The 18242-nt window shown below is 34.0% G+C and overlaps 2 protein-coding genes across 4 annotated transcripts; both read left to right on the forward strand.

Annotated features, from left to right (window-relative positions):
• Nucleotides 1-1335: 1335 nt before the first annotated feature.
• On the forward strand, nt 1336-9233 carry LOC105800074 (nuclear poly(A) polymerase 1). Of its 3 annotated transcripts, none has more exons than XM_012630969.2 (13): nt 1336-1468; nt 1643-2320; nt 2411-2488; nt 2651-2758; nt 3671-3733; nt 3831-3992; nt 4864-4977; nt 5071-5133; nt 5229-5558; nt 6801-6965; nt 7152-8126; nt 8728-8795; nt 8910-9233. In XM_012630969.2, exons 2-13 carry the CDS (start codon nt 2204-2206, stop codon nt 8953-8955), a joined length of 2289 nt encoding a protein of 762 aa, XP_012486423.1. In that variant the 5' UTR covers nt 1336-1468; nt 1643-2203; the 3' UTR covers nt 8956-9233. The 3 variants fall into 3 exon arrangements, with proteins under 3 accessions (XP_012486423.1, XP_012486422.1, XP_012486421.1); XM_012630968.2 differs by having other exon boundaries at nt 1408-1554; XM_012630967.2 differs by lacking the exon at nt 1336-1468 and having other exon boundaries at nt 1478-2320.
• A 1980-nt stretch (nt 9234-11213) lies between these two features.
• On the forward strand, nt 11214-18242 carry LOC105800075 (uncharacterized). Its single transcript, XM_012630972.2, has 10 exons — nt 11214-11379; nt 11483-11673; nt 13115-13223; nt 14551-14890; nt 15402-15471; nt 15620-15687; nt 16104-16219; nt 16308-16414; nt 17168-17307; nt 17569-18242. Exons 1-10 carry the CDS (start codon nt 11299-11301, stop codon nt 17820-17822), a joined length of 1476 nt encoding a protein of 491 aa, XP_012486426.2. The 5' UTR covers nt 11214-11298; the 3' UTR covers nt 17823-18242.

The raw sequence follows: 18242 nt of genomic DNA on the forward strand, positions 1-18242 counted from the left end.
AATAGCCAAACCAATGGTTGAAAGGTTATATCATCGATTCGACCGTCGAACCAACAATAATTAAATAAATAGTCAATAAATCTAAAAAGTCAAGTAAAACTAGTTATATGTTTACTTTTTATATTTTTTAATTATTTATTTAATTATTGGTGGCTCGATAGTCAAATTGATCGAACTGGTTGGATTGAAAACTGGCGGTCTAACTTGTTTAACCATTGATTTGATTGTTAAAACATTGAAATGTGACACTCTAATGTTGTACCACATCATCATCTAGGGTTTTTTTTTCAAACTAAAAGTGCCACATCATCAATTTTTTTTTCAAGTTCAGTGATTAAAGTGGACCTGATTGTCAAGTTCAAGTGAACCAAATACATGTACCAAAATGAACCTACTTGTCAATTTAGGGGCTAATGTGGACCTACTTGTCAAGTTCAAGTGAACCAAATACATGTACCAAAATGAACCTACTTGTCAATTTAGGGGCTAATGTGGACCTACTTGTCAAGTTTAAGGGTTAAAAGTTATATTATCCCCATTTTTTACGGTCATTAATTAAATGGGTTTAAATGAATAAAGATTTTCAAGTTCAAGGGTTAAAGTGGATAAAAAAAAGTTCAATTGCCATTGTGGATCTACTTACCAAGTTAAGGGGCCGAAAGTTACATTATCCATGTGGTATATATATTTATATATACAGAAAAATAATCCAGTTACACCGGTATAAAACTTAAGTGATTTTAACAAATCCATAACCTTTTATACGGTTAATATTTTAACAATCTAAATATTAAATTTATTAAGATATTTGTACTTATCATACAAGTAAAAATTTAGATGATTTCAATATATCTATTATACCAATCTAAAATATTATCTATATTAACATATATCTAATTTAATCGTTGAAAGTTTTTCACATAAAATTAATAGTTACAAATTTTTATTTTATGCCAAACTTAACATGTATTATCTATATGCGAAGCGATCGATGAGAATTTGGATTATGGGTCATTCTTTTAAAATTAAATTGTTTATAGAAGTCATATAAATTAATGCATAATTTTTTTAAGGATTAAACACGTAAAAAGGTGTTTATGAAGTCAACATACAATTTAACAAAATAAAAATCACTTACATATTTATTGCTGTTATGAGAATGTAATATATCAAAATTTTAAACACAAAATTTACAATAATCATATTGATAATTTTAAATAAAAATATTAAATTTCTAATTAATATTTAAAAAAATCAAAATTATATGAAAAATAAGCACCAAGAATAATAAGATATTTATTATATTGAAGTGAAGAAACCCTAACAAATGATCCTTATTTATCTACTCAAAATTTGATTATTATTTCTCTATTTTGCCCCTCAATTTATTCGCCGCCAGCAACGACCATAATCAGCTAGCTGTTTGGGACGAGAAAAAAGCAGAAGATAAAGTAAAGCCCAAGAAGGGGTACTTCTCTTTCCTCTCTTCAATAAAAAGAAAATAATATACTATTAAGGAATTAAAAGTTTTTCCACAACAATCACGAAACCCCTGTAAACTCTCTGTCTCCTGTCTAGAGTCTCGAAAAATTCCCTATTCTTGATCCAATTTTTCTCTGATTTTTTAAAATTTGTTTTTCAGGGTTCCTTTACATTTTCTATTGGAGGCTTTTGGGGGGTTTTTTTATTGAATATTTCCTTCGGTCGTCATCGCAGACGAAGAACAACAACGTTAACATAACCATCGGCAGAGTCAGCAACACAAGCCGGAGACCCTGAAGTTCTCGCGAGTTAGGATTTCTAGTTGTATTTTGTTTTTGGGTTTTGTGCCTGTTTTAGGGTTTGAGTAGGTTTCCAATCGGAGCCCCTAATTTTGGTGTTGTAATCTTTCCTTTATAGTCTTATTATAAGGAAAAAGAAGGATTAGCTTTTTATTCTGTAATTTCAGTTTCAATTTTGGCTGTATCCTCCCTAATACTCTACAATCAGCAATAATTTGATTCTTACCGCTGCATTTATTATTTTTTTTTTGTTTTTATATAACTTAGGAAGGAAAGGAAAACAAAAAAAAATCTGTGTAAAAATATTATCAATAAAATTTTGATTAATTCTCATTTTGTTGCCAGAAAGGAAAAGAAAAAAGTGAGACTGAGTGAGAGGGAAAAAAAAAAAAAGAGAAAAAAATTATAAAAAAATAAAGAAAATGGGGAGTCCTGGATTGGGAACTGGAAACAGTGGGCAAAGGTTAGGCATCACGGAACCTATTTCGTTGGGAGGACCGACTGAATATGATGTGATCAAAACCCGAGAGCTTGAGAAGGTTTCTTTTTAACTGCACTTCCACTGCTGTATGTTGTTTAGTGTTTGAGACTATACTGAAATTTGGTTCTTTGGAATTTTTAACTTCCAGTATTTGCAAAATGTGGGATTGTACGAGAGTCAAGAGGAGGCTGTTAGTCGAGAGGAAGTATTGGGGAGGCTTGATCAGGTTGGTTTGTAGTCCTTATTTGTCTGTCTCTTAAGAATTTGAAGTAGAATGACTTGGTAATAGTACTTACTATTTCTTGCTTGATTCTTTGAGTGTGGGTTTATGTTTTCGGGTTATAGTGATTGGTGATGATGAACTTGTTGTTGATGTTAACTTAAACAGATTGTGAAGAATTGGGTTAAGGCAATTAGCCGTGCTAAAGGTTTGAATGAGCAATTGGTTCAAGAAGCAAATGCTAAGATATTCACTTTTGGTTCTTATCGGCTAGGGGTATGGCTGATTTCTTACTTGTCTTGGCTTATTTGTATTTATCTCTAAATTTCATTTGAGTTGCAGTCCTGTAAGTTATAAAGGGCAAAGCATTAGGGTTTAATGAATTTATTATAAAGTTTAGCATTAGGGTTTAATGAATTTATTATAAAGTTTTGTAATGGATGTACACTTTTATTAGCTGATTATGAGATGGTGGACAAACACAGAACTGAGTTATGTCTTCAAGCGGCTATTGATGCGAGCTTGCATGTTTGTTCTGAATTTCTGCAAAGTGAAGCTTGTCATATTTGGTTATATATTCGTAGCTGATGCATCTATCTTAGCAATACCTGGTGGTTTATGCACAACTTGACCATTGTCTTGAACCGGCTCTTTCAGCTTGTGACTAAGTTTATTGGCTAGAATTACTTTATGCAGGATACTTGCTTGCTCTGCTATCTCATTCATTTATGAAACAGCACAGGGTTTAGTGGAAGAACTATTCATGCTTCTTCTTTGTGCAATTTCAACTACTCTGTTTAGGGTTTTATTTTATTCCAGTGCGTACTTGTAATCTTAGACATGCCTGCATAGTAGTTCTATGTTCTAATTTGGTCAGATATTGAACGTGCTGTGATGTTTTCTTGGTTTACTCAAATAGCTCCAATCTGACTGGAACAAGGCATTTATATTTGGTTTCTTGTTTCCCATTTTAAGAAAGGAGACAAATCTGTGTCTAGAGTTTGATCTTCTTTATCTGGTCATTGGAGTATATAGTTTTCTATTAATTAATGTCTATACTGCTTTGAGTTTCGTAGTTCTGCAGACTTCATAATAATACCTTCAAATACGTGGTTTCTCTTACTCTTGCTTTGACTTTGGAGTTCTAGGTTGTCATGCTTTCCTTTGTCTTTGTTTTTCTGTAAACAGGTACATGGTCCTGGTGCAGATATAGATACCCTTTGTGTGGGACCTAGACATGCGACACGAGAAGTGCGACCATATCTTTCTCTGCTTATTTTCTTCAGTATTTTTTTCAATCAGGAAGTTTTAATTGACACCAAAAATGCTTGTACATGTTTGGATGTAGGAGGATTTCTTTGGTGAACTACACAAGATGCTATCAGAGATGCCTGAAGTGTCGGAATTGCACCCTGTGCCTGATGCTCATGTCCCGATCATGAAATTCAAATTCAAAGGAGTTTCCATAGATCTTCTTTATGCAAAACTCTCACTTTGGGTTATTCCTGAAGTATGCACTGGTTTATCCTGTCTCTGTCTTTAATATCACATACACTGTACTGTTTTCATTTATTGCAAGGGGTTTTCTTTAAAGTTAATTTGCCATTCGAGATTTAGAAGAAGATTTATCTATGTGATGAAGCTTGTTATTATTCTATTTCTGCTGGAGTTTTTAGTTTGAGGAATTTGGGGGTTCACTTTGTGGAGGCAGTGTTAGATTGGTTGTGGGAGTGGAATCTACTACATGAATTATATTAGTATTTTATTTTGTGAATGATGACAGCCAAATCTTTATGAAGCATTAGAAGTTGTTTCCACTTCCTAGTCCCCATTATATTTGCTTCTCCACATGCATTTTTCTAGGTTCCTTTGCTTGCTTTCCTTTTCATGTATAGTGAGAGTAGGAATTATTATAATTAAAATAGAAATGGTTTAACTGGTCATAGAGGAATGTGATTAGTTCACCTTGTAGTTTAGAGGCTGCTTTGGCTTGCCGGTTTGGTTGTTGTAATGAATCCAAACAAAACCTCAGGTCTACTTCCATTATGTATTTTATTAAACAAATTCTATCATAAGGAGGTGCTCATGGTCGGTAATTTACATTGTATGCAATGAAAATAACAAATTAGAATATTAGATTGCAACCACGTTAAAATTTGCATGATGTTTAATGACGATCATTAGAGCTGTGCCCTTAGAGGTATTCTGAGGGAGAACAGGTGGTTTTTACTCAGCTTTGGCTATGGCCTATGGAGTGATGATGTTTTGTGTATTAATTCTTTGCATAGCAATCTTGTCACTTAAAATTCATTATATTGTACCTCTCTCTCTTCTTCATTGCATCTGAAAATTCTCATAGCTTGTGTTGATTTCTGGTGCAGGACTTGGATATTTCGCAAGATTCTATATTACAAAATACAGATGACCAGACAGTTCGTAGTCTTAATGGTTGCAGAGTCACTGACCAAATTTTACGGTTGGTTCCAAATATTCAGGTTGTGGCTACCACTTTATATAGTGTGCACTACATATGTTTTTTTCCTCCAGAGATTCTTGACTTTGATTATGTTCTGCTACTTGATCTGCAGAATTTCCGTACAACTTTGAGATGCATGAGATTTTGGGCAAAACGTCGTGGTGTTTATTCTAATGTATAAGATGCTTCTCTTATTGGTCAGATTATCCTCTAGATCCTTTTATTCTTACCTTGATAAAAAAGTAATCTTTTTTTTTTTTAATTTGGCAGGTTGCTGGTTTTCTTGGTGGTATAAACTGGGCTTTGCTTGTTGCTCGCATATGTCAGCTATACCCTAATGCTTTGCCCAATATGTTAGTTTCTCGATTTTTTAGGGTGTATACCCAGTGGCGTTGGCCAAACCCTGTCATGCTTTGTGCAATCAAGGAAGGATCTCTTGGTCTTCAAGTTTGGGATCCCCGAAAAAATCCTAAAGATAGATATCATTTGATGCCTATAATTACTCCTGCTTATCCTTCTATGAACTCTAGTTACAATGTGTCATCAAGTACTTTGCGAATCATGACAGATGAATTTCAGAGGGGTAGTGAAATTTGTGAGGTATGATATTATGGTTCATGTCAAATCTCTTCTTGCCTATTTGTTGTTTTGCTTTTATTAGTATGAAATCAACTCCCACGAAGTAGTGTATTATTTTTCCAATAAACCCCAAAATCAAACGAAAAACTTGCACAAATCTATTTTGGAGCATTTTCATTGAACCAAGTGGTGAGGGAGAGACTAAGGAGAGAAAAGAGAGTGAAGTTTGTTTCAAGTGGAAAGAAATTGTTGAGGTTTTGAGTTTGGGGGCCATGTTGGAGAGTATGGGCTATGTATATGGATACCAGGCTGTAATAAGAGAAGATATTGGTGTGGAAGGGGGGGCAAAGGAGGGGGGAGAGAGAATAGAGATAAGAAAATGAGGGAAAGTCAAGATTCAATAAATACTGAAATGAAAAAATTAAGAAAAGTGTTAGCATTAAATAATTGATATTGATCTTAGATCTAAAAATGCTTATTGATCTTAGATAAGAAAAATCTCAGCTGAGATCAATTCTTAGACAAATGATTTAGAAAAGGCAATATCAAAAGCTTTGTTGCATTTATAAGAACTATGAGTTTACCTCAGTAATATTTTATTTTCATTTCAGCTCACTGTTGGGTTTGGTACCCAATGTCCGAAGTTGTTTGAATTTCAAAGCAGTTTCTAGGTGGATTCATAATGTTGTTGACTCTTTAGAATTTAGTTTTTGAATACTCATGGTTGTTGATAAAGTACATCAATGTAAGTGTAAGATAACCGATCGCATTAGCGAATTTTTAATGAAGACCTCAATCATCTTAATCATGGATTTTAAAGTTTTGTTGGGCAACTAAAACTTGGATTTGGACCCCTTATTTGTATAAGTTAGCGAAACCCAGTATCTTAAAACAAATCTGTTGTTTTAATGGCTTAGGTCTGAACTAGGGGGAACAGTTTTGATTGGCTGGATTTCTCCAATTCCAAGCCAAGAAGCTTTTTGGGGGTACATAATTAAAGACATTATTTGGAGTTTCAAATATTTGAGCTTCTAAAATCAGATACAGATTTGGCTCAGATTTAAGTCCATGTTGTTTTGGACTTCCCAACTAATAATTCATTTGGAGCTGAACTGAAAATCCTTCACTGTCCAATTCTTAATTCCAAAAGGACTATAAAACTTGTTTGCTGTTTGATTTCTTCATACCTTTTTAATAATTTCTATAGTTCTCATATTGATTTTGCACTTTGAATTTGTTGTTGACTTTTTTTAGTGCTTGCAGGCTATGGAGGCAAACAAAGCTGACTGGGATGCCCTTTTTGAGGCTTATGCCTTCTTCGAAGCATACAAGAATTATCTACAAATAGATATCTCTGCCGAAAATGATGATGATTTAAGAAATTGGAAAGGCTGGGTTGAGTCCCGTCTCCGTCAACTCACATTGAAGGTGAAAGTAGTTTTCTTTTTTGTACAAGAGAAGGCATGACTAGAGTTCTATTTATACCCTCTTGAAAATCAAACAACTCACCTCTTATAAAATTCTGAAGTGGTTTTTGGTACCCTACCTGTTCTTTGTCTTTTTTATGCTTCTAGTCTATCGTAATCCTTTTCAATTTTTTATTTTTAAATCTAGATTGAAAGGCACACATATAACATGCTTCAATGCCACCCACATCCTGGCGATTTTCAAGACAATTCTAGGCCCTTCCATTGCAGTTACTTTATGGGCTTGCAACGCAAACTAGGAGTTCCAGTAAATGAAGGCGAACAATTTGATATAAGGTTAACTGTCGAGGAGTTTAAACACTCTGTTAATACGTACACTTTGTGGAAGCCTGGAATGGAAATCCGTGTATCTCATGTAAAACGTAGGAGCATACCTAGCTTTGTATTTCCTGGTGGTGTCCGTCCTTCCCGTCCATCTAAAGCAACCTGGGATAGTAGGAGGGCATCAGATGCAAAAGTTTCTGGTCATGCTGGTTCAGACAAGCCTGGTGAAGTTAAAGGAGCTGCAGATGGACAGGTTGATGGAAAGAAGAGGAAGAGGGCAGATGACAGTGCAGATACTCAATTGAAAAACAGCAAATATATCACTGCTGTGCCTTCTTCTAGTGCAGAAGTTCAGGCGGGTAGTCCTGGCGGTACTGTGAGTCCTTGTTCCTTGAAGGGTGACAATGTAGATGCAACAGGATTGGTTGAACCAACAAGGGGAAAAGATGAGAGCAATATGACAAATGGCTCAAAAACTTCAAGTACAGATGAACTTTCTTCCCTCAACAGTGAGGTTGATGGATCACTTAGATGTATTCCTCCACATACGGGTTTGCATGTGACCGCTGATGCATCAAGCTCTAAAGAGGCAGAGAAGTTGGCTATTGAGCAGATAATGTCTGGTCCATATGTCTCCCACCAAGCTTTTCCAGAGGAACCTGAAGAGCTTGAAGATGATTTAGAATTTAGGAACCGGGTTGTATCTGTGGGGAACACTAACAATGGCCCTCTGCAGGCTCCAGTGTCAGATGCAGCAGGAGCTGCACCGATAATTTCAAGCAATGGAGCTGGTCCTTCCATCAGTTTACATGCTAGCGGGAGTATAGAGGAGTTAGAGGTTTTTGTGCTACCCCTTCTCAATTATTTACTAATTTCTATTTTTCTAGTAGCTCTATGAATTCTTGCTTTCATTAAATTGCTAGATATCCCCATTATGATTCTTTTGCTTTGACTTGAGCCCTGCTGCTTGTTTTTGGGGGGAAGTTCTCTGTATGATTGGCTTAAATTTTTATGGTTTTCTGTTAGAAAGTGCACCATTGTGCCTGAAAACAAAAATTTTCTTCCCTTTGTGATAATAAAACCTGGGGCACAAACAAAGCCTGGAGATAGGGTAAACGGTTGCACAAAAGATTGTTTTAATGCTGTTATACAAAGCAAGATGCCCATTTAGCTAGGAAATTGAAGTAGGCTTCCCTTTTCCGCTTGGAACAATGGGTTGACTAGTTTTGAAAATGTGCAATTGTAAATAATAAGCTTGTGAATGGAACTGGTTCAACCAAGAGAAGCTTCACTAAGCTCCATACCTATAAAACATTTTTGTTCCATGTAAATGTTGCTTTATCTCTTTGCAATTCTCAGAATGTACACAAGATCAAATATCGATGTTTGTTCTTACTACTAAGGACTGATTGATTCTGACTATCACTATTCACGTACAGCCTGCGGAACTTACTGCAATGACATCAATCCCTGTTGCACCTGTGGTCCAGAAGAAGCCGCTAATAAGGTAATTTCAATGACTTAGTATGGTAAAAACTACAACTCTAAAAGGCACGAGGATCAGATTAGTTGTTTTGAAATGGCACAATTGAGGTTTATATATTTCCATTGTGAATTGCAGATTGAACTTCACGTCCTTGGGTAAGGCTTCGGAGAAAAGTGGGTAAAAGGGGGGTTTTTAGAGAAGTGGTTTTCACAGTAGTTTGGGAAGGTGGGGTTATGCATCATAACTGAAGTTAATTGATCCCTTTCCATCCTTTCTTAAACAGTTAAGACTTGTAGTTAATAAAAAAGAATTGTCAGAGTTTGCAAGAATTCCAGCTTTCAGTTGTGTAAATGAAATGGTAGACCGCTAATGCTATAAGTATTATAAGGATAAAGCAGCTGGAAAACCTATTTGCTGTAATGCTTCCGGCTTTTTATATTTCAGTACCTTTTTCTTTTAGCTATTCCGTTTACTTGAATCTAGGAAAGAGAAAAAGAATTCTAAATGAATCGAGCGAAGAATACTTGGAATGGTCATATTTTTCGTGATCAAGTGAAACTCGGTTCAAACTTTTTTGAGTTGGAAGTCATATCACTGGATTACAAGATAGCAGTTGTTTCGAGTAACATGAAACTAGAGATGGTAATGTCTACCACCGCTGTCTTTTTCCGCTTCACTTTGCTACGGATGTTGAAATTTGGATGCCTTTATCATTTTCATGAAGTTTTAATATTATTTATGCACCGGCCAGTACCGGTGCGGAAAAGGATAGTGGTTGTTCCGGTTTTGCATTAGAACGATGTGACCGCTATGGTTCAAACCGTAGTCCTTAGATTTTAAAATGGTGGTGTAATTTCAGTTTTAGCCCTTAGGAGAACGGTTTGGACTCTATTTTTAGATATAACGTATGGATATCTATAAACTAAATATGAAACGAAGACCTTAGGGCATTCCCACACAGAACACGTGTGCCGCTTTTTACATTATAAAATAATGGTTCAATTGCAAGTAAGATCACTTTACTCTTTTAATTTATAGAAGGTTAAATTTTAGTTTTAATCAAATTTGAGATTTAATCTTTATATTTAATTTGTAACATAATTTGTTACGTGTTTTGTTGTTTTCTCTCCATTATAAGATGAGGTGCAATTTTAATTTTGACCTCTTTACTTTTTTAGTTATAAAATAATGGTCAAATTTTAGCTGTTTGTCCATATACTCGCTCAAATTTAAGAATTTATCTCTATATTTATTTCTTGACATAATTTGGTACTTTTCAAGAACTATTTATATAATTTACATAGTAATGTATACATATTATTTTGTTTTGAATTATATTGACTGGTTGACCGCACATTAAATAGTGTGTCATGTTTTAATTCTATTCCATCGTATTTTCAATATCAAGTTATCTCATATTTGTTGATGTATTCTGTTTTAATTTAAAATTATTTTCATAAAATATTAAAGATGTAAAATAATATTTTAATTCACAATTTTTGAAAGGTATTTTAATTGACCATTATTAAGAATAATTAAAATTTTATTTTAATTAATTATAGAAATCCCCAACGTTGTGAGGTATACAATAGTTACTCACAAGTTTTCTGTCTCACTTTATATTTATTAATTAATTTTAAATCTTCGATGTACATTTAATAACAGTTTAGGTCTCATTTACCCATCAAAACAGCAAATTTTAATTAATTAAATGCTGAGCTTAAAATAGTCAAAACTATCTTATTTTAGAAAAATAAATTTAAAGATTAGATATAAATTTTGTCACCATGTATGTGTCAAATAATTACTCATAATTTGTCATTAAAATCATATTCCTAAACTGAAAGTACATGGTAAGTAAAAGTACATGGTATTAAATAATGCTTTTCCATATGGTAAACCCTATAATTAATCTCTATAATAAAAAATAAAATAAAATAATTATTTCATACAGGGTATTTTATTTCTACAATTAATATTTCTTAGCCTTGGTATTGGAATTAAAAGAAAAATCAAATAATAATCTAAAACTTAATAAAATTGAATTTCACTTTTATACACGTTTAAAATTCATTTTTCATTATAACTTTTCAAACAATTATTAAATATGCTAATATTCCACTAAATTATACAAAATGTGTATAAAGATAATAATATATTTTAAAATATTATGTTATTTTAATTGAAGTAAGCACGTTTTTTCAAGCTATTATGCATGTTAATTAATTATTAAAATTTTTAAAAAATTTAGCTTGATAATAATATTTTGAAATAACTATTCAATGTAGAGATTTAAGATACGAAACATTGAGTCATGATTTTATTTATTTATTTTAAATTCTAAATTTTTTTTATTGTTTTGATAAATATAAATAATTTTTCTTAAAAAAATATAATTTAATAAAAGTTGTTGGACAGGCCATTTATGCCATTACAGGACCCAGCCCAAGGCTCAATTTTTCCCTCACTTTCGTCTTCTTCTTCCAGGAGCCGCACCCGGAGGCGAGCTAGTCAGCCAGCAGCCATGGACTTGGAATTGAACTTCGAAATCAGCCGCACAGCAGAGTTCATTCTAAATAGGAACTTCACAAGAGTTGCTCTGCAGGTAGTAATCAGATATTTACATATATATTTTTTTCTGGCCGTTGCCATCCTTTTCTCTTTATTTGTTTCATCTGTTTAATGAAGATTTTGGCTTTGGGTTCCAGTTCCCAGATGACTTGTTGAAACATTCAACAAAAGTCGTTACTTGTCTAAGAAACAAGCTTGGGTCTGGTAATAAAGTCGGGTTATTCGTAATGGCAGACACAACATTTGGGAGTTGTTGTGTTGATGAAGTGGGAGCTTCTCATATCGGTGCTGATTGCGTTATACATTATGGCCATACCTGTCTCAGCCCGTAAGTACCTTTAAAAAAAAAACTTATTTTTGTCTTTGTCTTTATAGGAAGCAGAGATGTAGTCTAATCAATTCTGGGTCTTTATTGATGATTTGATTTTTCGAACATTTATGTTGGAATGGACTTCTTTTTCCTCTGTTTATTGCTTAAGAATGTTTTGGTTTTTGCAGTATCCTTGTTATATCTTAAATATGTGGTATTAAGCCAAATTTCTTGTGTTAAATCCTGAAAATCTTATACTTTATTAATTAGTTTCTTCATTTAGTGTCATGTTAATTGAGGTCTAATGCAATGTTCTTTAACCTTTTCTTTAGCTTTCACTTTCTTGGAACAACTGGTTTCATGTGCAAAACACTTTTTAATCATTTCTGGTTTACATGTGAGTGATGTATCAGAATTAAGTATAAATGCTGCGTCATGTCAGCAGCACTCCAATTCTCTTTCGCAATTTTATGTCACTTAGTTGTGCCATTAAATTACAATGCCTGATGTGATTTTGAGTCCAAACTGATAGCACTGAAATTATTGTGTATTTTTTTTACTTATATTCTGATTCAACGAAGCTTTGCACCGACTATTAAGTTACTAATGACAACCCTCCTCTACTTGGACCTAGGAAAGACTTGTAATATTTTATGTAATGAGTTTTAATTGTCTAGAGTTGGAAAAAGTGATAAGGGTTTAAATTCTTGGTAATAAAGATTTTTGATGATGTGGTGAAGTGAAACTTTAGAGTTTAGACCACTTCTAAGGAGAAGCTAAAGCTGATTGATGAATACTTAAATCCTCAGTCTTGCAAAAAAATTAGTTTTGGAGAAGGTTTTGGGGTACCAAAACTCAAGAATATGAGTCTAGAAAGATCTTTTCTTCTTGATACCTGTTAATATGGTGGAGCTTAAATTATCTCGACCTTTTAGTTTCTGCTCATAAGAAAATGATCAAGCATCAGCTTATACTTCAGCTACACTGCTTCACCATTTGTGGTCACAGCTTTCCCCACATAACATCCTGTGATTTCTTTTTTTCCAATCAGGACCTTGTGGTTAATTTTTTTTTTTCATGTAAAACAAACTGTGTAGCTCTATGGGAACAGAACTTATCCACAGGATGCTTTGTTTTCAAATCATGGGATTCTTGGAGGAGTTTATTCTAAGAGTTACACCAGTTGGATTTTTTATGTTTCTTGAAGATGGTTATAAGTCAAGGGTGCTAGTGATTGTTGCAAGAGTTAGCTGTTATTATGGTTTATGATTCAGTTTTTGGGATTGGCTAATGGGATTTTGAACTTAGCTTATTTCTCTTGGTTTCTATGCTTTAAGGGTTTCTCCTGTGATGGTTCAGTTTGAAGAATTGTGACTTTAGAAATGGTTCAAAATTTTTTCCCGTAAACTTTGTGTTGTACTAAATATGTTTTTATATCAAAAACTACTTTTTGTTGCAGAACCTCAACTCTTCCTGCATTCTGTGTCTTTGGAAAGGCTTCAATCAGCATACCTCTTTGTGTCGAGAAGTTATCAAGTTACTTTGGGACCAATGGCAAACCTATTGTGGTATGATAAGTAATGTAGAATTTCTGCTTGTCAATTTTAAGCCATTTTATATTGTGATAAAAAATCATAGATAGCTTTTGTTAAAACTAATAAATATTTCTTCTGTACTTTTAACTTGTAGCTCACGTAGTTGCATATGTAGATGTGTCTCAGTTGATGATATGAGATATATTTTTGGAGTCTTTTGTTTTTATTTCCAATTTGCCTTGGATTCTCTCTTTGGAATACGGATCTAAAATGAGAAAAATATAAGTAACATTAGGAATGGGGGCATGGTAAATGGTCAGGATCACATTCATTGGAGACCCAATTATTGAAATATGTTTAGGAACCTATAAATGCTTCTGTGAGAAGATATCAATTAATGGAGGACACTAATGTCAAGCAAGGGAGAGGAAGAGACCAAAGAGGACTAGCTGAAACTATGAAAACGGACCTCACTATTACTGAGCGCATTGATGGTTTGAATAAAGCATTTTTCAATCTGATTCATATGCCTGGACTTTTGTAGCAGGAAAAGGCTTAGCTATTGTTTTAGAAAATGAAAATAAATTTTGATCCTTAAATGGAGCCCAATTCCAGCTGCTGCAATTAGCATAGCAAAATACTTTTATTTTCATAAAGTAGATAGCTGAAAACAAGAAGCCCCTTCATTTCAAATCAAGTGATTTTTCAAATCTAGCATCTGGAAGAGCAATCTGATTTGACCCTCTTACAAGCATCACTTTCTAGCTGCAATTTACTTGTCACGGAAACATTGTTATATGTATGGATTTCAAGGCAGATAAGAAGCATATAGACTTTTTAGTTTTGCTATTTAAGTATTTCGTTTGAATCAACTGATTTATTTTTGTCAATGCCACTTCATACTCGGGGCCTTCGGAGATTTCATTTTTCTCAAATCTCATGAAAGGTTCTCTTCATAATGCGCAGGCGACTTGTTTTTTTATTTTGAGTAAGCTGGCAACATTATCTTAAGATGGAAGGAAATGTCAAATGCTCAAAGTTGATTGTTATGTATTACTTAGAAAAGTACTAAAAAAGAGTCATAATGGTCTTTCTCTGCTTATGTTTCTCTTTCCTGATGTTTCATTTTTCTCTGCCTTATTTGTGAGAGGTCTTCTTCATTGTATGCAAGCAACATATTTCAAGATGAGAAGGAAATATTATCTAAATGCCAAATATTTGCACCGTGACATAATCATCATTTTTTTTTCTTATGGATCACTTAAAAGATATTTGAGGAAAGGATTCATTATGTTTTTCCTATGGTGATTTTTCTCTTTCTCAATTCTCAGAATTCCTATCTTGTTTTTGGGTATTGCAGGTTCTTTATGGGTTAGAGTATGCACATGCGATATCACATATCAAAGAGGCAATGGTGGAAGCTATGCCTAAGACCAAATTGGAGCTCATTTTTGCTGATATTATGTGTTCCATTATTAATCCATTAGAAGATCATAGGAAGTCCGACGAACTTGGATATTTGGGCAGCTGTTCATCTGTTAACAGTTTAGGTGCGGCAACTGGTACTAGGTGTAGTCTAGGAGGCTTGATATGGGATCTACTAGAAGGACGGAGAATGGAAGATTACTTGCTTTTATGGATTGGGCCTGACAATTCAGCTTTTTCCAATGTTGTGCTGACATTTAATGGCTGTGAGATAGGTAGACATGTTGCCATGTTTCCCCAGATACTCCCATCTTTGAATATAGTAATTACTGATGCATTCATTACTGAAGCTATATGAGTACGTACACCACAGAGAAAGGACATTTTACTTCTTGTTTGCATCTATGGACATGAATTTACCTTTTTGCTAGCTTTCTGCTTGGTAAGTTGGCATAACTTTTCGTAATTAAGAAATACATTCCTCCTCTGCATCAAGCCACTTAAATGATAGACTCCCACTTTGCATGCAATCATATGTTGATTTCCTTCTATTTTGTTACCATGCATTGATATACTTTCTTCTATGCTCCTGCTAGACTTTCTCAGACATTTTGATTAAGGAAACAGTATTTCATCTAGTCTGAAAATGATTTTTCATGTGATGATTTTGGAAAATTAGCTTCTTCTAGTGATCCATGTACAGTACACATTTAACAATGATAGAAGAATATGACAATTTTATCTTATCGGGAAGCTATTTGTTTAAATTTTGATGTTTGTTTTTAGTCAGATATGATGCAACAGAGGATCAATTAGTGACAGATGTTTCACAACAGAAAAGGATCCTTAAGCGTAGGTATGCATTTCAACTTTTCATGCTTCTGCTCACTACTTTCCTTACCACTTCTCAAAGTTTTGCTGTTTCTCTTCCCAAGTCAGCAACACCCTTATCAATACGGTATTGTGTTACTTGTTTTGCACTATGTGACTGCCGTTTCTTGCAGATATTATCTAGTGGAGAGAGCAAAAGATGCTAATATGGTTGGGATTTTAGTAGGAACTCTTGGTGTGGGTAAGTTTTCATGGTGGTTTTCCTAAACTTAAAAGTTATGCAGAGGACACTCCTTTCCTCGTAATTGTTATTTTTAGGAATTGGATTATGGATGTGAAGTGTCTTTGTTGGGTTTACATGGTTACCTTTTTTAAATCATTTTGACCATGTTAATAGTGTTGTTTTTTAGTATCCACGTGCATATAACTCTTCATCCAAACATGTTTAATATATTGGTCCAGAAGTAATGCTTACTTTTGTTTACATTAGATGTGTATACTGCCCTAAATCCATAGTTCTGTTATTTTTTATTGTGCATTTGTTGGAGATGTTCTTAAGAATTTTTATTTTATTAAGGCTCATCTAAGGTTTTATATTTTCTTGGAACTTTCTACATGCATCAAAGTGTACTAAATAAGGTGGTAACTTTTGTGCAGCTGGCTACCTTCACATGATTCGTCAGATGAAGGAACTGATCATGCTTGCTGGGAAAAAGGCCTACACTCTTGTCATGGGAAGACCGAACCCTGCCAAACTTGCTAATTTTCCTGAAGTAACCTCTTAGACATGCTTGTAGATAGTCTCTATGTTAGGAAGGCAAAGACTTTGTGGTTAATCTAAAAAATATTACATTTTTGCAGTGTGATGTTTTCATCTACGTCTCATGTGCGCAAACTGCACTTTTGGATAGCAAAGAGTTCTTAGCACCTGTTATTACTCCATTTGAAGCCATGCTAGCTTTCAGCAGGTGAATGACCCATTAACTATTCTCATTTTATGTTTTATTTGATCGAGAATAAACTTAACTTTCTCTAATCTGTCTTGACTGTCCTCTCTGTGCTTGTCCCCTATTCCCAAATCCTTTCAGCATCTATCTACATGTTTAGTCATATATATATCGTTTTTTCTTTTCTCAGTTCAACTTAACTATGCTTTATGGTGTAACTGGGTTGGCCATATGAATGCTTATGCAATTGCCAGTTTAATGAAATACCTCTCTCTTAGTGAACATATTAAAATTGAAGGATTGCATGCTTTGTGAAACTGAGGAGACTGGCCAATTGCATATTTTTATTCTGTCCCGGACTTTCTATTTTTCTAACTTGAAGAAAGATGTAATATTAAAGATAGTAAGAGGCGATGAATAAAGATGTTTGCTTTACAAAAGTTTTTGCTATTGTTGGAACTCGCATCCTGAGTGTCTAACCTACATGGATTGTTCTAAATTGTTAATTTGTTCTTTGTTTATTGTATATTTGTCGATTTTGTGAAATTTCTCATGGAAAGATGATGTTTTTTGTGTTTGTATTCTACAAATTCAAATGATATGCAAAAATAAAGTATATTTGAGGGGAGATATGCTGTCGAAGTGGTAAAGCATATAACTTGAGAACTTTGTAGGACAAATGCTCTGTTGACATATATAAGTGCTTGTACATAAAATCTCTGGTATATTTATGCTTCCATTTTGGATATTTGATTTGGAAATTACATTCTTTAGAGGAAGCCAGTGGACGGGAACATATATAATGGAATTTCGAGATTTAATCAATTCATCTCAATTGGAGGTAAGTAAGCAACCTGAAGAAGCACGGTTTTCGTTCCTTAAAGGCGGATATGTTGAAGATTTTGAACTCCAAGGTACATATCCCCCACTTTCCATTATTGGTGGTATTCAGATTTCTACTCTTATTTTCTGAAAGTTATGCTGAAAATATTGTCTGCATAATGCTTTGAGTGTTTCATTTTTGTATATAAAATAATGGGTGCACCAGTTTCACCTGTAGAACTCTATTATTGCTTTCATGGTAACTGTTTTATTGATAATATTCTGCTTGGATGAGTTATTAAGCAATGCCTTTCTACGTGGTTTCACATTGGTGGGAATGTAATGTTATACAGAGAATGGAGATGGAGATAATGATGGCACTCTTGCCTTAGCTAATGTAACCGAGAAGGCTCTGCAATTGCGTGACCGAGACCCTGATTCTCTTGTCAAAGGAATAGCTAAATCGGGAGCTGAATTTTTCGTTACACGATCTTATCATGGTCTTGAAACACAAGCCAACAGCTCCTCACCGGAGCCATATTTAATTGGAAGAAGTGGAAAGGCATCAGGCTACAAAGATGAGAGAAGTGAGCCTGAAACTTTGTAAGTTTTGAGAAAAAGTTGAGGAAAAAAGTTGGGGATTGGAGAGCCGCATCCGCATTCAATGTACTGATATCCTTGAACTGAGCATGGCCAGAGTGCAAGGAGCAGCCATCCCCATACTAACATTAGCTTATTGGTTCAGAACTGGAAGCTCTTCCGTGGAGTTATTGCAATGGTTGGTTCATAGATCTATCGGGTCCAAAGTTTATTTTGTAGTACAGCAATGCAAAAGCTGGTTGCTCTCCTGCAGCCTTGCATTGTTCTTATAACATAAACATATAGGGTATCTTTGGGTAGAATAGAGTAATTGAATGAGATTGTAATTACAATGAATTGTAATTTCTTTAACGTGTTTGGTTGACAAAGTGTAATTGCATTGAAATTCCTTATGTCATATTTGGTAGTATAAATTGTAATTACATAA

The sequence above is a fragment of the Gossypium raimondii genome, chromosome 9 (genome assembly GCF_025698545.1).
Source record: "Gossypium raimondii isolate GPD5lz chromosome 9, ASM2569854v1, whole genome shotgun sequence".
In the NCBI taxonomy this organism is placed as follows: domain Eukaryota; kingdom Viridiplantae; phylum Streptophyta; class Magnoliopsida; order Malvales; family Malvaceae; genus Gossypium; species Gossypium raimondii.

Excerpts from the sequence above, each read along its gene's own strand:
- LOC105800075 (XM_012630972.2), top strand. The coding sequence starts at position 11,299 with ATGGACTTGGAATTGAACTTCGAAATCAGCCGCACAGCAGAGTTCATT. Across the intron at positions 15,688-16,103 it reads AGTAGGAACTCTTGGTGTGG|CTGGCTACCTTCACATGATT; the intron begins GTAAGTTTTCAT and ends ACTTTTGTGCAG. Across the intron at positions 17,308-17,568 it reads TGAAGATTTTGAACTCCAAG|AGAATGGAGATGGAGATAAT; the intron begins GTACATATCCCC and ends AATGTTATACAG.
- LOC105800074 (XM_012630969.2), top strand. The coding sequence starts at position 2,204 with ATGGGGAGTCCTGGATTGGGAACTGGAAACAGTGGGCAAAGGTTAGGC. Across the intron at positions 2,759-3,670 it reads TTGGTTCTTATCGGCTAGGG|GTACATGGTCCTGGTGCAGA; the intron begins GTATGGCTGATT and ends TTCTGTAAACAG. Across the intron at positions 5,559-6,800 it reads GGGGTAGTGAAATTTGTGAG|GCTATGGAGGCAAACAAAGC; the intron begins GTATGATATTAT and ends TAGTGCTTGCAG.